The sequence below is a fragment of the Sinohyriopsis cumingii genome, chromosome 4 (assembly GCF_028554795.1).
Source record: "Sinohyriopsis cumingii isolate HCF-2022 chromosome 4, ASM2855479v2, whole genome shotgun sequence".
Classification (NCBI taxonomy): domain Eukaryota; kingdom Metazoa; phylum Mollusca; class Bivalvia; order Unionida; family Unionidae; genus Sinohyriopsis; species Sinohyriopsis cumingii.
In genome coordinates this window covers 72,445,807-72,466,387 of record NC_142964.1, presented here as the reverse complement: position 1 = coordinate 72,466,387, position 20,581 = coordinate 72,445,807, and the positions used below count along the sequence as shown (strand labels likewise).

Below are 20,581 nucleotides of genomic sequence, written 5' to 3'. Positions count from 1 at the left end.
CTATGTAATATGTTGTTCGATGACTAAAATAACCAAGAATATGCCCACATTTAGGTAATTTCAACAATACCAGAAATTGCATTATACTTGACAGCTATATAAATTTTCTCTTTACAGGTATGACATGATGTTAATGTGTTGGAGATTCAGACCCAAACAGAGACCTACATTTAAAGAAATAATTGAAATTCTTGTGCCAGACTTGGACCCAGTTTTTAGAGATGTGTCTTATTTCTTTAATGAAGGACAGCTTAAGTCAGAAGAAGTGCAACATAATGATTTGAATGATATAGATGATGATGATGGTCCTCATCTAATGGAAGAGGAACTGGACGATTCTAACATCCCCTTTTTACCAGTGGTGACAAAGTCCCAGGATCAGGGAGTCGAGTTGGATGATCTGTTTCATGACCCAAGTTACGCTTGGCAGCCTGATCATTCTAATGTAGGGGCAGAGCCATGTGATTGTACACTAATTCAAGAAAGGGACCAGGCATGTGGGGGCTTACCCCATAATATAATCAGTGCAGCCCATAATTCAAACCCAGCCAGTCCTAACAGTGCAATAGGAGCCATGGACAATGGCTCATCCACCGAGGGCAGCAAAGATAGCAGTAAAAGTAGTAGTAGCAGTTATGCCATGATGAATGGATTATCTGTAGCTAACGGTCATTTACCGATTCAAGTCAGAACTACACCTTGTTAGTACACAATAAATAGGTGTGGTAATTGGATTCAGGAGGTTCATATTACAACTCAGAATTATGTGTCGGCGATACAAAACAGGCTGATAATATTAAGTCTGATTGATTTGAGTTAGTGTAACTTGATTTATAAGGGAGCTTTAAATTCAAATCTGTACAATGACAAGTCTTCATCACATGATTAACAAAGCTGTAATATATCTGAGTGTCACAGGATGTGAAAGTGATGTATTTTAATACAAGTTGGTGTCACTTGATTTACAAGTGATCTACGTGTTCAGATCTGTACAGTGACAAGTCTTCATCACATGATAACAAGGATTGGATATGAAAGTGTATTATAATACAAGTTGGTTTCACTTGACTTGCAAGTGATCTAAAGTGTTCAGATCTGCACAGTGACAAGTCTTCATCACATGATAATAAAGGGCGGTAATAGAAGTATGTGTCACAGGATGTGATAGTGATGTGTTGTAACACAAGTTGGTGTCACTCGACGTACAAGTGAACCTTTAGTCCTTAAATTGATGAATTACTCATCTGCTTGCAATGTTAGAGATGTACAATATTCACCTGGAGAAAAAGGCCATACAACCTTGTTTTATTCACACACAGTACAAACCCATACATTTGTATAATTGTTTTTAATCATTTGAAATGCGTGGAAACAAAGATCAGTATGGAATTTACTTTAGTGAACAAAACCAGCAAACAGTGTTACTGAGAAGCTAATCAAAGACGTTTATGTTTAGAAGTTGTGCAATTAGACACAAGGGATTTCCATGGATTAAGTGTGAAATGGAGACGACATTCATTTATGGAGTACATGATACAATTACTGTTAAATGGTTCTTTCGGGTGGCAAATTCTGTGATGTTAGATTATTTCAGAGTGAGGCAGAAAAGTAGAATCTGGTATAGAAAAATGGTATATTTTTTTTTTTACCAATGCTCTAAAAGTTTTCTTAAAAATTTGAGGTTTAATTGATAAACTAAACAAAAATGTGATAACTGACAATCAGGGTTATAGGTCGGTGACTGGAAGCATTCCCCAGCATCAGTATGGACCCATCTACATTTTCTGGAAGCTTCTTAAACAGACTTGGTTCTAGCTATATAGATAGAAACTAGGAAATCAGAAGAGAGGGTCCATGTAATTGCATAGAATAAAGGGAAACATTGTCTGGAGAACTGTGAATGGTCTTTCTTTAGTCCAGTTGGAAGCAAACACCCAATGCAAAAAATACATGTATAGCTTAGTTTCAGAACATGCACTTCTGGATTGTGAAAGACATAACGGTTCTGAGTGTATGTTTGTTGAATACCCAATCTGTAAAGGGTTTTAACAAAAACATATTTAGCATGAAGGTAAGATAACTTATATAAATTGTAGATTTAAATTTTTTGTGTGGTTGGATGTTTATTTATGTAGATTTTTATGACCTGTACACAAATTGCACAGCAAAACAAACAACAACCCCATTGAATGTAATGAAATCATTGCAAAATCATGAAAATTAGGTGTTCAAATATGTCAAAATTGGACATTCAAGAATCAAATGTGGAAATTTCCATAAAGTTTTCCAATTATGACAGTTGGGCTGTATTCAAAGAGATGGTTCATCATATAATCGGGCCCTGAGTGGCCGAGTGGTCTAAAGTGCTCTACATTACAGATCACTGCCATCTCACCTCTGTCTGCATGGGTTCGAGTCTCGGATTCGGCTGATATGGGTATGTGAGAAAGCTTGCCAGTAGCTTCTCGTGGGTCGGTGGTTCTTTCCAGGGTTTTCCCGGGTTCTTCTTCCACCATTAATACTGGCCACCATGTATAGCCTATCGTGTGCTGAAAAATGGCGTTAAACCCTACAACTACAACTACATCATATAATAGATGGTATATCAATGAAATGTGTTGGGTCTAAAGTCTTGTAGCCTCTTGACATTTTGTTTTTTAAAAATAGATTAGGTGGACAAATAATGGAAATCGCTTTTATTGAGAAAAATAAATCTGTTACTTTTTACAAACACGCAATCACAGTTATCTTTAAATTGGCCAACAATTGAAGAAGTTATCTTTTTTTAAGCGGTAAGAAGACTTTTGTGTCTGTATGGCATGAGGAATGTTTACATGTAGTTTCTAGGTCTACTTATAAAAAACAAAATCGCTGATTTTAAACAAACCAATGACTTTCAAACGCACATCCTCACAAGCAGATTATTTATAAGGCAGAGACATTGGAAAACCCAGACCCGAGATGTGGTGGCAAATTAAGTTAGGCTCCTCTGGAGAAGATATACACAATCCTTTACTACTACTTGTGAGTTTGTTTTAATGGAACAGTATTAATGGAAGTTTTTATGCACATGGTGTCTTGGTAGATTGTCTTCAAGAAATGTAGACAGGATCATAATATGATGAATGTTTGTTTCGCATGATGTCTTCAGTCTGATATAATTTACTTGGCTACTGAAATGTATCATGGAATTAAGAAGTTTACAGACCTGCCAACCCTTATGATTATGCCGTAATTTTTGTGGAAATGACCTTTTAAAAATGGACTTACGGAACAAAAACACCAATTACAGTAATAAAATTGTTGCAATTAAATCCGGATACTGGCTTGCCCATGTTTCATTCTGATTCTTGTTTCATATTACGATCAGGAGACTTAGTCAGGGAACCAGATTAACTTTACAGGAGTGACTTGGATGCTTTAAACTGCAAATATTTTGTGATTCAAAACATCTGCATGATCAAGCTGATGCATATTTTCTAAAAATTGCATCCAAAAAGTGATACTTTTCATGATGAAAGGGACATTAAACCTCTTTAAAAGTTTAAATCAGTACAAAAGAAACTGCAGTTTGTGAAACGACACTGATGTAATTAAGGTACCGGTATACTTTACAAACTTTTTGTTTGCCATTGCTGCATCAATTCTTAATCACAGATCTGGACTTAAACAGCTTAACAATAGCAGTACATGATAATTTCTTACACATTACTGAAAACTGGTCCTACTTGCCAGAAAAAACTGATTGCCTTACTGAGAAGGTCTTTTTAGGGTTGGCAGGTCTGAGTTTAATCTTCTCTTTCAGTCACTGTTTAAAAAATGTATGCAAATCATTGGCATAAACAGAATCATAACTTGACAACAAGGAATTCTTTGTTAGATTGCAGTATGGATAGCATATTTATTGTCATAAATAGTGAAGCGATGAAACAGATCATACCCTTTAGGCAACAGCCATTGGTAATAAAAGGCTCTCTCTCACAAAAATGTGTACAAGGCAGACCTTGTTAACCCTGTTACACCAAAAGTATTTTGATTATGACAAACATGAATTTTTATTCTTCTGATTGTAAAATCTAAATATATGCTCATTTACATTATACATGTGCTTTCATTGTTGATAAATCAATTTTCTTGACTAACTTGTACAGTTATGGTGCAGATTTTTAAAGTTGAAGCAAAAAGTAATATGTGCTTGAAAACAATTTAAGTTTTGTCCTGTAATGATAGTTTTGTGCCATTATCATAACACCCTTCATGTACTAATTGTAGTGTGCAACCATCAGATAATCAAATGGAAACATTTTTCAATACATGGTAAGCATTTTTTGTCACAGAAGAGAAAATAAATTGGAAAAAGTGGTAATTTATGCCCATTTACTTTGCATTCAAATATATGTACATATGATGTGAATTGTGAGTGGCATCTCCGCATATGGAGATGCTTTTTAAGAATTTATAAAATCGAGTGAATTAGACAAGGGCAAAGTATGTTTACATCTACATGAGGGACTGACCCAGTATTTAAGAGCTCCTCAGTCTGGGAAATGTCTTTGTTTCTCAGAGTTGATATGTTGAGGGCAAATGTTGTGTTTATAATGTAATTTGTGTAGTAGTTTACAAATGCATAACAGTTTATTCATATAAATTATTTGCACCTGTTTGATCTTTGTTTGATAGCTTGCTCTGTTTGTTCAGACTATTAGAGAAATTTAGTTTGGATTTACCCTAAAATTGAGGAGCCTTAAAAGTACATGTCCTGGGTAGCTATGATATGTGATACATCAGACATTGATGGTGTAAATAATTTTCATATTATACAGTCATTTGATTCATTGGTCGTGATGATGTGACTGATTTAGCACAGCAAGGAGTGTATGTGAAAATATGAATGCTGTATTGTACATTGCTAACTTATTCAGTCGGAACCATTCACATTACCAGTTTTTAAACATCCACCGTAAGGTGGAACATGTTGCTTTATGATGTTTGTCCATCTCTCTAGTACATATTTCTTCTCAGCACAGTGACTAAACGTTTACCACTCTCTCCAGGTACCAAACTTGCTAGATGTTTCCTTTTTGGATGAGAAAGAACCCTATCAGTTTTGTGGTCATGGTCACAAAGTGAAAGAAGAAAAATAGTTTTCACACAAGAACTCAAAATGTCCATTGTCTATAATTAACAAACTTCATGGATTGATTGCACTTGGGGTATGAAAGAATCCTATTGATTTTGGAGTGAAACAGTCAAAGTTAATATGTTTTAAATTATAAAAATGGTTTCTGCACAATGACTTGGGGTTCTCAATCATCAAAATTTACCAGATTGTGGATGACTGGCACTTTGGCGAAAGGAAGAAATTTATCAGTTTGTGGTCAGAAGCACCAAAGGTCAAAGTCGCTGAAAGAAATGACTTCCACACGCATTAATATTGGCTGTACATCCATACCTGGACTAGATTTTGGGGGGAAAAATTTCAGTCAGTAAGGTCAGTGACTAATGTCATTGAGACTAAAGATATTTAAAAAATGGTTTCTGCACAATAGCATTAGTTTTATATTACAGACCTGGACCAAACTTTGTGGATGGCAGTGAAGCCTATCAATTTTGGAGCATGACCAGATGAAGAAAAGTTGTTTCTGTGCAGAAATTTAAGTTATCTACTTATGGGTCTTTTAAGCATGGTTACTCGTATTATATGTATTTGTTGATCTTGGCTTTGCTAATGGTTGTTTTTATGTATGTAGATTTTATATTGTGAATTATTTGTTCCTTCTAAGTGGTTGCTTCATTATCTTCTCCATAGGCAGCTATGCATGGGTATCTGAAAATTGTGTGAAATGAATAGAATATTTGTGGATTGTGTCCATTTTATGATTTGTGTAATTATTAATCCCTAACGTTAAGATCTGTGCACATGTAAGATAACGTTAGCTTTTGCATTGCACAACATGACTTTCTGCTTGTAACATGTCGAATTCTTGCAACCTTATTAGGAACTCTCATAACTTATGGATATTTAGCAAAGATTGAGTGTTTGAGTATCATTGTGATGGTGGAACATTGATTTACAACATTTACACCATTCATTTAATTATTTCAAAAGTAAAATTCAAAACTACTCGGAACATCCTCCAAGTCTTCTGCTGAAAACACCCAACATTCATCTGCATGAAAAAAATAAATTCATTCATCCTACATACCAAGCAAAAATGAAGGGGAAAAAAATCACAACTCTCAGAAGTATTTTGTTCTCGTTATCTTTTGTTAATTTTGTTAAAAGTATTAAAATCCACTGCAGGGCTATGTTGAAGGAGTCCAGTTTACTGCTGTGAGTAAATTAAATATTGTAAATGAAAATTTTACAAAATGTTTAGAAACAGATTTGTTGAATCACTGAAATACATCCCTTATCATATGCATGGATCTTGTGAAATCTGTGACTTTCTTAATGTAATGATTTTGTTCCATATTAAGATTTGAAGAAATCACTAAGTTGCAAAATAAAGAATTTCATCTTGTTCCATTTTAGATACATGGATGGAGGGACCATCCCAGTTCAATACATGCATTTAGCAAGTACAGTATATACTGTAGTATAAGTTGGAGCCAACTCCAAAAAGCTTAAATCCAAATCTTGCAGTGCCAGGTTTGCCAGAAAATCTGGATATTACATTTTGTTACTACTAAAACAACATAGACCATAATCTGCTGGTGCATAAGGTGACGGCAGATTAGAGTCAATGTTGTTTGCAGTTGGTTCTTATTTGTCTGTGGTTGTAAGGTTAACAGCACAATCAATAATTTTCATCTTGCTCAATCAAATTTCATTAGCCCAGTTTGAAGTTTTCTGTATGTAACCACACTGCAAATGGCTCGAGTGTGAAACATGTTATGTATTTGTCTTCAGTTGACTTGGATCAGACACATTTACTATGGTAAATAATCTTGTGGGGCAGGGACATTTTCTTTGACTTAAAAATGGATATATATATATATATATATATATATATATATATATATATATATATATATATATATATATATTCATTCATTCTATTTAGTATATAATTAGATAAGCAAATATTGTTTTATGCAAATATCTTGCAAAAATCAAAAGGTTGGTGGTCTCTTAATATCATTACATAGTACATAGATCAGATCTAGACTGTATATGACCATGGGTTAGAGTATATTTATTGGATTTTCTCAGGAGATGATTCTTGCAGGATCATTAAAACTCATTCAGATTTTATATTTGCATATTTTTATTTCTTGTTTTCATGTTGTCTTAGTTAAAGACCTCATTTTAAGTTTTAATTCGATGACCTCATTTTTTGGGTTTTACTTGAATAGATGTGATTTTTTTTAGAAACAGTTCTCATTTTATTCAGAGGCATGGGTTTATCAGGTTATTATATCTTGTGTACCTTTTACTTGAAAAAAAATGTACTTTATTTATGATTTATCTTGTAGTTTATACTTACAGCAGAAACTGAACATAATTTTTTGAGGCTGACCTATAATAAAGTTTTAAATAACTGTTAATTAGAAATCTTAATCAATTAAATGCTTGTGTCTTGCATTTATAGAGGTAAAGTTATACAATGCTTGTAGTATTGATTTTCTATCCTGTCTTACACTATAGCAAATTCATATATTGATATGTCTTTTAAAATTAGTTAATGCAAGCTTGTCAGTCAGCCAGTGAATATGGCTGTTTGCTATCCACACGGCTCTTTTGACAATGCATATTGAAACGTTGCATTATATTGAAGGAATTTAGCACAGGTAAGAACATTTAAAAATGTTCATCATTTCAATTGCGCTGAAATTGTTTGACCTACACAAGTAAGAAAAAAACGTACAACAGTTCTCTGGGTAATTCATTCATTGACTTCATGTTAAAGGAAAGAACTATGAATGCTGAGTCAGTTGAAACTTGTATTCCTTGATTGGTATCCTTGTAGTATGTAAACCCAACTGCTAACAGCATAGACCCAGATTTGTCTGCTCATGAATCAGGGTTTGCATGGTTTGCATGAATCTATAGTAGAATGAAGAGGATAGACCCTGATTTGCCAGTGCATTTAGTAACACCAGATTTGACAACATTCTGTCCACAGTTTGGTGTGTATTTCACAAAATTGATGTGACATGTTTGTAGCAACACAATGGCTCATTGCTTTTGTACTAGCTGGATAGGTGAATAACATGGTTGGCTTAATTTTTAAGCTTGAAGTAGGTCATATTTTAAACCCTTTTTTAAATTTGACTGTTTTTAACTTAGTTTTTGTTATTAGCTCATCTTCAAGCAGGTGCTTGTTTTAGAGTTTGTGATATTTGCAAGTTTATGTGCACAAGTGTTAAATGGGAATGACTGGGAAAGAATGTGATAGTTTGCGACTTTTGTGTTAAAGTTGGAATGTAAATAAAATAGGTACACATGTACACACATAGGCACTAACAAAAAGGATGTAATTTGGTGGAAAATTTAGATGTAAAATATGTGATGCATACAGGTAGTTATATATATGTAAATAATCATTGCCATCTTACCTATGTGTTTCCTCTCATTATGTAGTGTCTTTGGTAGTGGGAATTACTGTTCGTATGTGCTTGCCTGTTTTTCTGTCTCCATGCATTTTCTTTTTATGACATTTTCACATTTTTACGTTAGGACAAAAATAATAATTATTTTCTTGTTTATGTTTACCTGAATTACTGCACAGTTTTCAAGTCCAGTAAGCATCAAGAAATATATTTGGCCTCTCATGATGAGAGAGCCCCTTGGTAATGACCATTTTCCTTCCATCCATCCATCGTTCAATCTGTTGACACTTTTTGTAACCATCAAAATTTGGCGGTACTTAATTGGATGCCCTATTTGCTTGGTGAAGTTGCCTAATACATTTAGATGTGGATTTTAAGCATTTAGTCTTTTATGTTATCCTTTTTCTATCAGTTTTAAATTACCACTACAGAAAATCCTTGTAACCAGCAAAGCTCAGGAGCCATTCAACCCATTGTGGTACAATTTAGTATGTACATTGTCTGTTAGACTTTGATGTGCATTTTATGGGTGGACACTTTTGATAGAGCTTTGACCACTGACAATTAAATTCATATCTACTCATGAAATGATGCGTGTAACTAGTATAGTTCAAGGACCATCTCAACATATTTTAATGGAACGTTTTATCGATATTTTCTGAGTGACCTAAATTTGCATTTTGGTTGTCTTGGCCACTACTCCATTTTAGATAGAGTTCTTTTCAATCAAAATTCTTGTCTCCCCATCAAAACTTGGAATATTGCTTGCAAAATTGGCATTGTGTAAGAACCATTCAGATAACATGATGGAATTTGGCAAGAACAGTTCCTCTTAGTGCTTGATGCGCCTTTATGGACTTTGTTTTATTGTCACCATTGGAAAAGAGTTGTGGCCTTGTCAATCAAGTTCATATCTTTACATGTGATGTTGCTTGTGATGAGCATAGTTCAACAGTAACTGCTTTCGTAATATTGTGAGGAAGTTCTTAGATATAGATGAGCCTTTTGGGGTTTTTCTTTTTTCTTTTCTTTCTCATTTACTCCATTTTAGTCAACATTATAGCCCTTGTCAGGTAATTTCATGTCTAGAGACTGTTCTCAGAATGTATTCATGTGACTCTGGGTCAACAAATCCAAAACGAGGCTATGATAGGCACAGCTTTATTTTATGTTGCAACAAGGCATTCATTTCCATGTTTATAAACTGAAAATTAAAGAGAAAATTATTTTAATAAACAGATTAACAGAATATCCCATACATAAAATGACAAAATTTTATATTGTTTAGACATGATTCTTCCCTGTTATGTTTACTTTATCTAATGTCTGCATTTACATACAGGGTGTTAAATCCATCTACTAACACCACAAAAATAATATTAATTATAATCAATGAGGAAGGTCACATAAATAAGGGACCAATTTGTGTGTTTGGGGGCAGGATGCTTTGATTCTCTCTCTCTCTCTCTCTCTCTCTCTCTCTCTCTCTCTCTCTATATATATATATATATATATATATATATATATATATATATATATATATATATATATATATATATTAATGGCTTTCAAACAGTTTTGAACAAATAATCCTGCTGTTTTGTGGGTAAATATATAACTGCCAGTCTGTTATTGAAACAAAAAAATGTGTTCATATGAATAAAATTGTATATCCATATTGTCAGTTGACCAATGATGTTGTATTGAGTTCAGAAAATAAAAAATGTCATTTAAAGGGAAAATCCCAGTTCCTCCCACCCACAGGCACTAAAAGCAGCAAGCACCATAACAACAACCAGGTTGTGCACTTCTGATACAAATTAATACATGTACCCAAAACTATTTAAAGTACACCACAAAGTATATACTGGTGGGGGTGGTGGTTAAAAGGGCAGTTTGTGTCACTATGCATATTTTGTAAATGTTTTATTCTGACCGCGTGTTTTGACCACAGTATTGATTGATCATTGCTGTACATTTAAACCATACCTAATCAGAAACAAAATCCATGTTTTAAATAGTTTTTTTTCTCTCTATCGTTAACTTGTATTTTGTGCACTGTAGAGAAAAAGGACACTCAAGATAGGATGTAAATAAACTTACGTTTAAGAGAATGGACATATCTCTCTACTGTATTGAATCCTTTTGTCATCTGTTCCTTCCCTGAACTGCTGGAGACACCCATGATGAAATTCTCAACGAATGCAAACAGCTCAGATCATTACTTGATGTACAGTAGGATGCCATATTTTTTCTTGATCTGCCTAGCTTATCCTTGTTTTCGCAATACATTATTATTCATTAGGATCTCATTAAGAATGGCCTATACATTAGATGTTGTTTGTATTGAGGAGTCCTTGAAGGAATGGGATTTCATTCCACATCTTCATCTGGAAGAGTTATGGCCCCTGAGTGCCCATATTCTTCAAACTTGGGTTTCTCAATTATGTTCCTCTGTTTCATCACTACAGAACCAATTTGTAGTGAGTGGTTGCCCTTTGTTATGCTAATTGCTCAAGTTGATTATGTTACTTTTAGTAGTAAATTGAAAGTACCGGTAAACCCATATTGGACATAAAAGGGGAATTCTGTTGCTTCGCCTTAAGATTTATTTACATAATGTTCCAATTAACTCCATTTTGTTGTGGATAACTGATGGTTTGATTATTTTTATATGAAAATTGCATATTCTTACCATATGTACTATGTTATAAGTAGGGTTCAACTGCAGAAACGGAGACCCTCATCTGCCATTGCATAATGTGCTATTAGATACAGGTCTGATTGTTTGTTCACTGATAACTCCATACAAGCTGCATTGACCTAGATCTGCTGGTGCATTATGTGATGGAAGTTCTGGGTTTGTATAATTTGCAGATTGATTTCGCTTACAAGCAAGTGTATATGGTACTGTATTTTCCATGTTTAGTTAGGTATTTGACTCCACTTACAAGCAAGGATATGGTACTCTATTTTTTATGCATAGTTCGGTATTTGACTCCACTTACAAGCAAGGATATATGGTACTCTATTTTCTATGTATAGTTAGGTATGGCAAGTTGAAAGTGAGTGGTTTCAACAATAATGATAATACTTACTTGGTTTTGGAGAGAAAAGGAAGATGTTAATAGTTTACACTTTATAAGAATACCTACTGAAAGATGTATGTGAAGTGTTTGTCATACTTTTTAAATTATTGGAATTCAACAGACATCTTGGCGGGGGTTATATTGGTCATAAGTTTCAGATCAAAACATTCTTTGTTTGAAACCATTTTCAAGTTTGACTTGTGGAAATTTAATTACAGAAAATGAAATGGAAAATGTGAAATATTCACTTGAAAATAAAAATAATGTTTGACTCACTGCGAAAGGTAGTATGCTAAATTGTAAACACCATATAAACTCTAAACACAAAGTATATCCATTCCGTTATGAACATTTTCCTTTTCTACCAATTCCATTGTTTAGAGAGTTGAAAGTTGAAACTTAACTAGAACATATATCTTTCATGTATTGGAGAAATAATTGTGGTATGAAACGAAGGTCTAGTATAACCAAGAGAATTGGATTGCATAAAATTGTTAAATTTCATTTGTAGGTTTAATATTTTTCCTTAATTCTCTTCAGCTTTCATTTTTTTCTTCAGTTTCTCCTCTTGACGGGGAGTCATTAATGTTGATCTTTATCATTTCCTTATTGATTGATTATTTTGCATGTACATGCCCAAATTTATGTATGTATCCTGGTATCATCATATGGAGTAGATGGACTGGATACTTGCCTAATTGAAATTTTATCTTTTTACCTGCACACCTAGTCATAGCTTGCTCTTCAGCAATGTAACTTTGCTTTAAACTACAAAAGTCAGATGAAACTAATACGCGTATGTGAGGAAAATGTTATTTTTAAAATGTAAAATGTCAGTATTTTCTGACTCTTCTTTACAGACAAGTTCGTTTATAACACAAAGTTATAACACATATTCAAGCATATATCACATGCTATAGGTAAGATAACGTTTAAATTTTTTTATTTGTTTGTTTTATAAAGATTTGTGTAAATTCAGTTAGGTTTATTTAGGCTGGACAATCCAGGAGTAAATCTCAAGCTAAACATCACTGGTCTAGATCATATTTGCTTTGTATCACTCAAATTCTGTGTACCTTTCAATTATGTAATCCATTTGCAGTTGAAATTGCACTAATTGTGTGTGTTTGTGTGTTGTTCACTGGACCATTGGCTTATCCTTTGTTCAGTTCAATTGTATTCGTATGATTGAAGGAAATGCACATCTTTAAAGGTTGAATGATATGATGTCCTATCTGATCATTTATATTGAACCATTTTTGTAGAAATGCTGAAATTACCAAAGTAAATAAATGTAAATATTGATATATTTAATGAAGTGCATGTGTTGTTTTTTTTTTGTGTTTTCATCATTTCTGTTAAAATTGCACAAATTTGAGTGTGAACCGCTCTGGTGGCCTAGTGGTTAGAGCATCCGCCTCGGATATGGAAGGTCGTGGGTTCGATCCCCGGCCGAGTCATGCCAAAGACTTACAGAATTGGTACTAACAGCTTCCTCGCTTGGCGCTCAGCATTAAGAGGTTAGTGTTAGGACTGGTCAGCCTGGTGTCAGGATAATGTGACTGGGTGGGACGTGATGCTACATGTCTGCGGCATGATGCCCCAGTACTAGACATTGCTATAAACGGCCACACTGCAGACATCGTAGTGATATGACTGAAAAATTGTTAAAGCTACGTTAAAATTCCAAATCACACACACAATTTGTGTGCAGTCATCTCTCTCATAGCCTTTCTTTCTTTCCACTTTACACAAGCAAATATCCTGCAGTTGTCTTACAAAGAACATGAAGATGGACTTCTGCTGTATCATCAGCATAAAATAAAGAAGGGCTTATGCCATTCAGTTACTTCCCTGCCATATACTAGCAGGGATATAGTGTTAACACATATCTGTTCATTATATCCTGCCTCTTCTCATCAGACGTGAACTCTTTTCTGCTCAGTATCTTTACAATAACTGTACAGACTGGAACCAAATTTTGTATTAGGCTTTACGTTAAGACGTACTATATGTACTTATATGTTGAATCCAACTATAGCAACATAGAGCCTGATCTGCTAGAGCATCATATGACAGATCTAGGCCTGCCCATTTTGTAGTTGGACTTGAAAGCAAGTATGTACAGTAAGTCATATTTAATTTGCACCATTAGTAGTATGATAATTGGCCTTTTTGATTTTTTCTAGATCATGGCCTCTATCCCCTATGACATTTTAGCAAGAAAGCCACATGCTTTGTGCATTAGCATTAATACAGAAAAGTAAAGTGACCAAACAAATGTCCAGAGTCATATAAGATAAATGCAGTACGCATAGTAGTAATTGGCAAAAACTACCTTGGACAATAGACCTGTCTTTGAGATTTTGATGTGAGAAGTTTTGTTATTTTCTTTTTATTCAATGTTTGTTGTGTGCAAATTTGCAATTGCATGGTTTCTTATTTGTGCTCAGAGTTGTCAGAGCTAATCATTTTATCCTCCATTGCCAAATAATTTAGTTACTGATTGTGTTTTGACTACATTGTGCTGATGAAGCAGTTCTGAATAGACACGTATTCATGAATGTAATCATATCAAAATTAATTTGCTAGCACCACCAGTCACCGGTGACTATTTATATAGCCCCGACAATACTTTTGACTGGTGCGCCTGTGATGGTTGTCATGGTTGGGATACGTGTTACACCAAGACCAACGGTTGCATCGGCACGTCCACAAATGGCATCTACGGCCAAACCCACGTATTTATATTTCACAATCAGCTCGGTTCTCTTGGTGATCTCACCTCAAAGCTGTTGCTTCACTTTATTTTTTCACGTTGGTAGCACTGAGATTCCATTGTAGTTCTTCTGTTGAAAATACGATTGCGTAGTACAGTTGCTCAGCCGGCAGATACTGTCCTGACTCAACGTCCATATGCAGATGTTCTTCCAACCAGTTACCCATTTTAGAATGCTTTGGTGGCCTAAGTGGCTAAAGCGTCCACCTTGGATGAGGGAGGTTGCAGGTTCGAACCCCGGCCTAATCATATCAAAGACTTATAAAAATGGTACTAGCATTTGCCTCGCTTGACGCTCAACATTAAGAGGCTAGTGTTAGGACTGGTGTAAGGATAGTGTAACTTGGTGGGACATGATGTTACATTTCTGAGGCATAATGCCAAAGTGCTAGACATTACTATAAACTGCCACACTGCAGACATCGTAGCGATATGACCGAAATTTTTTTAAAGCTACGTTAAAAATCCAAACCACTCGCACATATCATTTTTACTGGCACAGCTGTCGCACATAGAAAATATCTTCTCGGGAATATTTAAATTCCGTACTAAGTCGCACAAATTTTTATTTTTTATTTTTGCGTTTACTCTCACGCACTGGTCTTACGTGTCTACATATGACTATCATATTAAATTTCAGATCTCTAATGTACAGTTTTATCGTCAATGTTTCACACCGCAGATCTACAACGTGCCCAATGTGTTAACCGATTATAATGACATGGAAGATACACGGGTACCGTGGGTGTAATTGATAACAAATCACCCATTTAGACTGTTGGTGAAAACCCAAATAGGATTTAACCCTGAACTGCTACATCTCCAACACCTGTGTCTGTCATTCAGACCTGCTTTCACAACTACCACTGATGGCGGCACAGGCTAAATTAATCTGGGCCGTTGAGGTAATTCTGGCAATGTCAGGCGCGATATGATATCCATTCCATGTCGATCCTGCAATCAAAAATTTATTACGAGTATGGTCAGGAATATCTTTGGGCTAACTGTTCTCACTGATGATTGCCTAGTGTGAACTAAGTATTGCGGAGATTCTATTGTCTGAGCATAAACGTCATGTATTTTTCCAGGTTGTTTGGAATAACACTTGTTAGTGCCTATGACGATGATGCTACTGCTAGCACTATTAGGTGACTATCCAATATGTCTGTAACAATGGCCATCTTGAAAATGTTGGTATTGCTACTCCTGAATGAATCGTCAAATCAAACGGGGCATTTTTTGCTAAACTCTTGAAGGATCATGGTTTACCTTTGTAAGTGAGAATGAATTGTTTTTTTACTTTCCTGATAACAACGAACAACGGCGTTAAACAGTGAACAGTTCAGCAAAGAATTAATATATTGCTGAAGATGGCAACCGTTTGTATTTGATGTAGAATGCATCAACAAATCAACAAGAATCCTGCAGACTATATTCTGCTAAAATGCCCTGTTTGTGATTCAAGGAACATACTACAGTCACTGGTGTTAAGAAAGCATTTAGTAATATAGCAAAATGCAGCTATGAAAATATAGGTAAGTTTCCACCTGGTCTAGGTTAGCTTTTCCGTATAATCTGAGTTGCACAGACGATGATCGCTTTCCTCTGGGAATGATTACACTGAGATGAAAGGAACTTTGTCTATAAATTGTGTTAACGAAACGTTCGATGAGGTACATGTGGAGACGTAAGCGATAGTCTCAATAGCCGCCTTGAATTATACTTCAAATTAGAGCTCTCTAATTTTTTACACAAGAATGAGAGCTGTTTGTGATTATATAATGATTTTACGCAAAATGAAGTCGAATGAGGATAGCCTGCTTGTGATTAAATACTGATCTTACACAAAGCTGACCGATGGCTAGCCGCCATAATGGTAGCAGGTGATATACTGATTTTACATAAAAATGTTGGCAGAGCTCTGGGCTGATGCTGGTGGTTATATATTGAGTTTTGATTAAAACGCAAGTGATTCTGCAATCAGACATTGAAACTTACATACCATGGCTTGGAGAGAGTATCCTACCTACAATATGTATGAAGCAAGCGAGCAAGAAGATGTCAGACACTTCCTGCGTCATAAAATTCTAACACAAAATCCAAATAACAACGGCTACCTTCTGATTGCATTCGCCAACATAGGAAAATTCGAGAAATTAGTTAGCACGTATCGTTTTGTTTTTGAGCGGTGGCATGGTATTATATCAATAGACGTCATTATATATTATATCAATGGCAACAGGTCGAGCAATCGAGACCTTAGTAACTGCATCGCGGAAGACGAATAGTTTACGTTGCGAGATTCGAAAACATAAGAAGACAGTTCGTCCAATACGTGCAATAATATCGATTCTGGCGAATAAGAAACTTTTATGTCTATATTTACAGCCGATAGCTCACTTGGCACCATTAGGCGTTTTAGCAGCTATATAGGGTCTGAAAGAAGTCTTATTTGCCAATTCGCGGTTGCTGGTATTCGTTTTCTATTGTGGCCGCTGCATTTGAGTTTAATTGCTGTCTTAAATTATATTCTTCATCCTCTATTTTGTTTTTGCTTAGATGAAGCTCATCTCCTCAAGAACACATGATGATACTATATCAGCCACATTGGTTTTGAAATGACAATGGGATTGCGTATTCACGCCGTCGACCATAATGTGGCGCTTGTCATCGTAGCCAGATAGCCCGATTTTATTTAGTGTGATTTTACTTATGACCTCGTAATCCGATTGAAATGTATTCATTTTAATATATTGTTTTTTTCTCCAGCAAGTGCTGTCCGTATACATGATACGTATTAATATTTTTCACAACTTTCTTTTTAATCTCGTGGCACGTTTTTCTTAATCGTCTAGCAATTTCAGCAAGTGCCTTTTTACTTAACGTAGTTACGTATTCTCTAGCAGGCATATGATCCTTGTGAATTTTCCAACAATTCCTTTTGTTGCTTGCGTCATAGTATTTGCTAAGTAGATTGCTGAAAAATCAAAATTTTCTCGCTTAGAAAGCATGTCGTTATACACGTTTTCCGTCCTGATTTCATTACCCAGCAAATCAGTATCAGCTGGTCGCCATATTTCGCTTCGATCGTATTATGATGAAATTCATACATCAAATTACTTTGACAAGAACAACAAACTCAACATAAATTTTCTTCTAAGTTATATATTTATTTTTCTCATGTAGATTGAGGATACTGCTATGTTCTGGTCGAAAATCTTTATTGAGACAAAGCCTGGGTCGGCCACTAGGTTACGTCGTTTACTAATTCAATATTGTCTTGTTTTCTATTGTTTTCCAGAGCTTTTCCAAAACTGAATTATTACTTAGCTTGAAAAATCCAGTTCGAGATCGTTTGTTGCAGCTGCTCTCCTTGTCGTGTTGAAATCATCACGAAGCTTCAGCTAAACTTCCTCCCGGAGTTTCACAACACGGCCAATTATAACAGTTTCCAAGCCGAGGCACTGCATCAGATTTATGTAGTGGACGAGGTAGCTTGTTTTACCAAGCATACCAATTTTCGCATCCTGAAATTGACGATGCCGAGAATTTTCTTTAGCGCTGTTGAATACGTACTGGGCATTGGGTCATATATTGCCACAGTTTCTGATACGAGTGGATAATCATTATGCACTTCGAGAACACAGACTGTGTCATCATTACTACCTAATATTTTTGGTGTAAAATTTTCTGTCGGCATCTAAGCAAAATCACCCATAGGAAACTTTTGCGATATAGCCCAATAATACAAATTAGTAGGATATAAATACATAATATACTTGGTCACCTGTCTTTCGTCATAGCCAGGCAGTATTTATTGTTGACTACAACATGTCTCTTTGCGAGGACAGAACTGACAACACTTATTCCGTTTTCGATAAACTTGTGCATGTGAATATCTGTGAGCAACTCTACCTTGATTTTTTGTTATCAAATTGACAGCAGCCTCTCATGACAGTCCTGGACAAAAATAAAACTATGCAGGATCCAGCGTGTAAAATGACATACATATATCATAGGTATATATTAATAGATTCCAGATGAGGGCAGCTCAATATATCGTCGCAGAAGATAATAAAGTTAGATTGGCCTACAGTCAACACAGATGCCATCAAGAAGGAATACGTGGAAAAATATTCTAGTGCCAAAGTTTTGCAGGCTGAGACGAGCAATAATTTTTCTTAAGGTCACTTGCTATCTACCAGCCAAAACTCTCGCATCTAGTATCATGGCAATCAGATGCTTCTGTCTGCGCCAGGTGTGTTGTATCTGCGCGAGGTGTGTTGCCGTTATCTGGCGGAACAAAGACATCCATGGGAAAAATAATATTTCAAACATGCTGTTGACACTGGGGAGACAAATAAAAAATATATATTGATGAAAATTTCCGGGCAACTTTATTTTGCCAAAGCCACCTACGCGCTTGCGTATTTTTTGTGTCAACCAAGAACTAAATAATGGCACTGCAATGAGATTTCGTTACACGCCAAACACGTAGAGATCATTTGCGACAGATTAGCCCACGGCAGCCACTAGCTCATTGCGTCCAGAGCTGCCAGCGGTTTCAGGTGTGTGGACAGTGTTTATGGACAACGATTTCTGTCTTTCATGATGTTAAATATTCACATAGCATTCAGCAACAATAAGATTACAGGTTTAGTGACTCCAAGAAGCACTGCAATAAACAGTATCTAGATACAACGTTCGGTCCGGACTGAGACATATCAGTGGATAATCCAGCGGGTATACTGGAACGATGAATTATTTGTCTAAAAGTAAATCACTATGTTTTACTTTTGAATCTTAAACAAGGCGGATTTTGTACATATAACATATGCGGTGGAATACAGCCCAATAAATATTCAGGAGCCAGAAGGGTTCAGAATTTGGAATAATGTTAATGTTCCTATATTTCAGTACAGCTGATATAGACAAAAACAGCACAGTAAAAAAAAACAATATAGGCGTGCCAGCGGACAATACAGATGATGTAAGAAAATAGTAGATTGATATTAAATGCATAGATTACTATCGGACATATTTCTTCACTGTCGTGTAATGTTCTGAACAGAAGTGGCGTTCATGCACAAGCTTCGTCCGAATACTCAAGCATCTTTTAAGTTTTCTAAGTGTTTGCTGGCCACATTCCATATTCAACAGCAAGAAATGAGTGGGCGACTGCTGGTATCTACAATAATGTTTGGATTGAGATAGATTTGACAGCGGCGTTATGCATCTGTCGTTTTGCTGGGGGCGGGGGGGGGGTAGGATGGTTAGCAGCGAAATTATAAATAACTGGAGACTGGAGGCCTCTAATGATGCTGTCATCTGAACAAGACTTTTACCAAGCACATACAATATAGGCTTTGAAATATATAGCTATAACATCCCGATTCCAAGTAATGCGAAATGCAAGGAGTTTCATATATTTTGTCTTTCTGCAATACCAATAAACCCTGGTCTTAGTTACTTTTAAATATTCACGCTCGATGATATTTTGAAGAAAGAACACACACACACACACACACACACACACACACACACACACATATATATATATATATATATATATATATATATATATATATATATATATATATATATATATATATATATATATATATATATATATATATATATATATATATATATCAAGAGTTTTTGAAAATTGGGAGAGGCATTATGAGACATAATATGACGATGTGCTCATAACCAGCTGAGCCAAGAGAAACCGCAAATTAAGTATCGGTACAAAAAATAATACCGCAAAAAAAGAACGCCAGGGAAGAAAAGACCATAGCGAGATTACCATGGTTGTATGGACGAGCGAGACAGACAGAACGAAAAATGTGAAAAGTTATTTTAAAATATACTGGGAGAAAGAGTCAGCAGAAGGAGATTTACAGAGAACTTGGGTAAGATTATGATGACGTAGAAACTACACTGCAAGTAATAAATTTGTCTGATAAAGAAAATGGGGAACCATATTCTTTTGATGACGTCTGAAAAAGAAATATTGCAGCCACGAGGAATAAATTCAGTTGCTAAAACCTGAGGAACAAGAAGTAGAGCCAGTGAGATTTAAGAACCTGTGAAATAGACGGCAGAAACTTGTTATCACGTCACGAAGTATAAACACTATTACAAATATGACAGG

At 35.3% G+C, this 20,581-nt stretch overlaps 1 protein-coding gene across 1 annotated transcript in view; it reads left to right on the top strand.

Moving 5' to 3' along the window:
• The window catches only part of LOC149801439 (insulin-like peptide receptor), a 184,381-nt gene extending 171,418 nt beyond the window's left edge, over positions 1-12,963 (top strand). Inside the window, exon 25 of the mRNA XM_089955571.1 lies at positions 118-12,963. Within this exon, the coding sequence (XP_089811697.1) occupies positions 118-706 (589 nt within the window). The 3' untranslated portion in view covers positions 707-12,963. The remainder of the gene's footprint in view (positions 1-117) is intronic.
• The last annotated feature ends 7,618 nt before the right edge of the window (positions 12,964-20,581 follow it).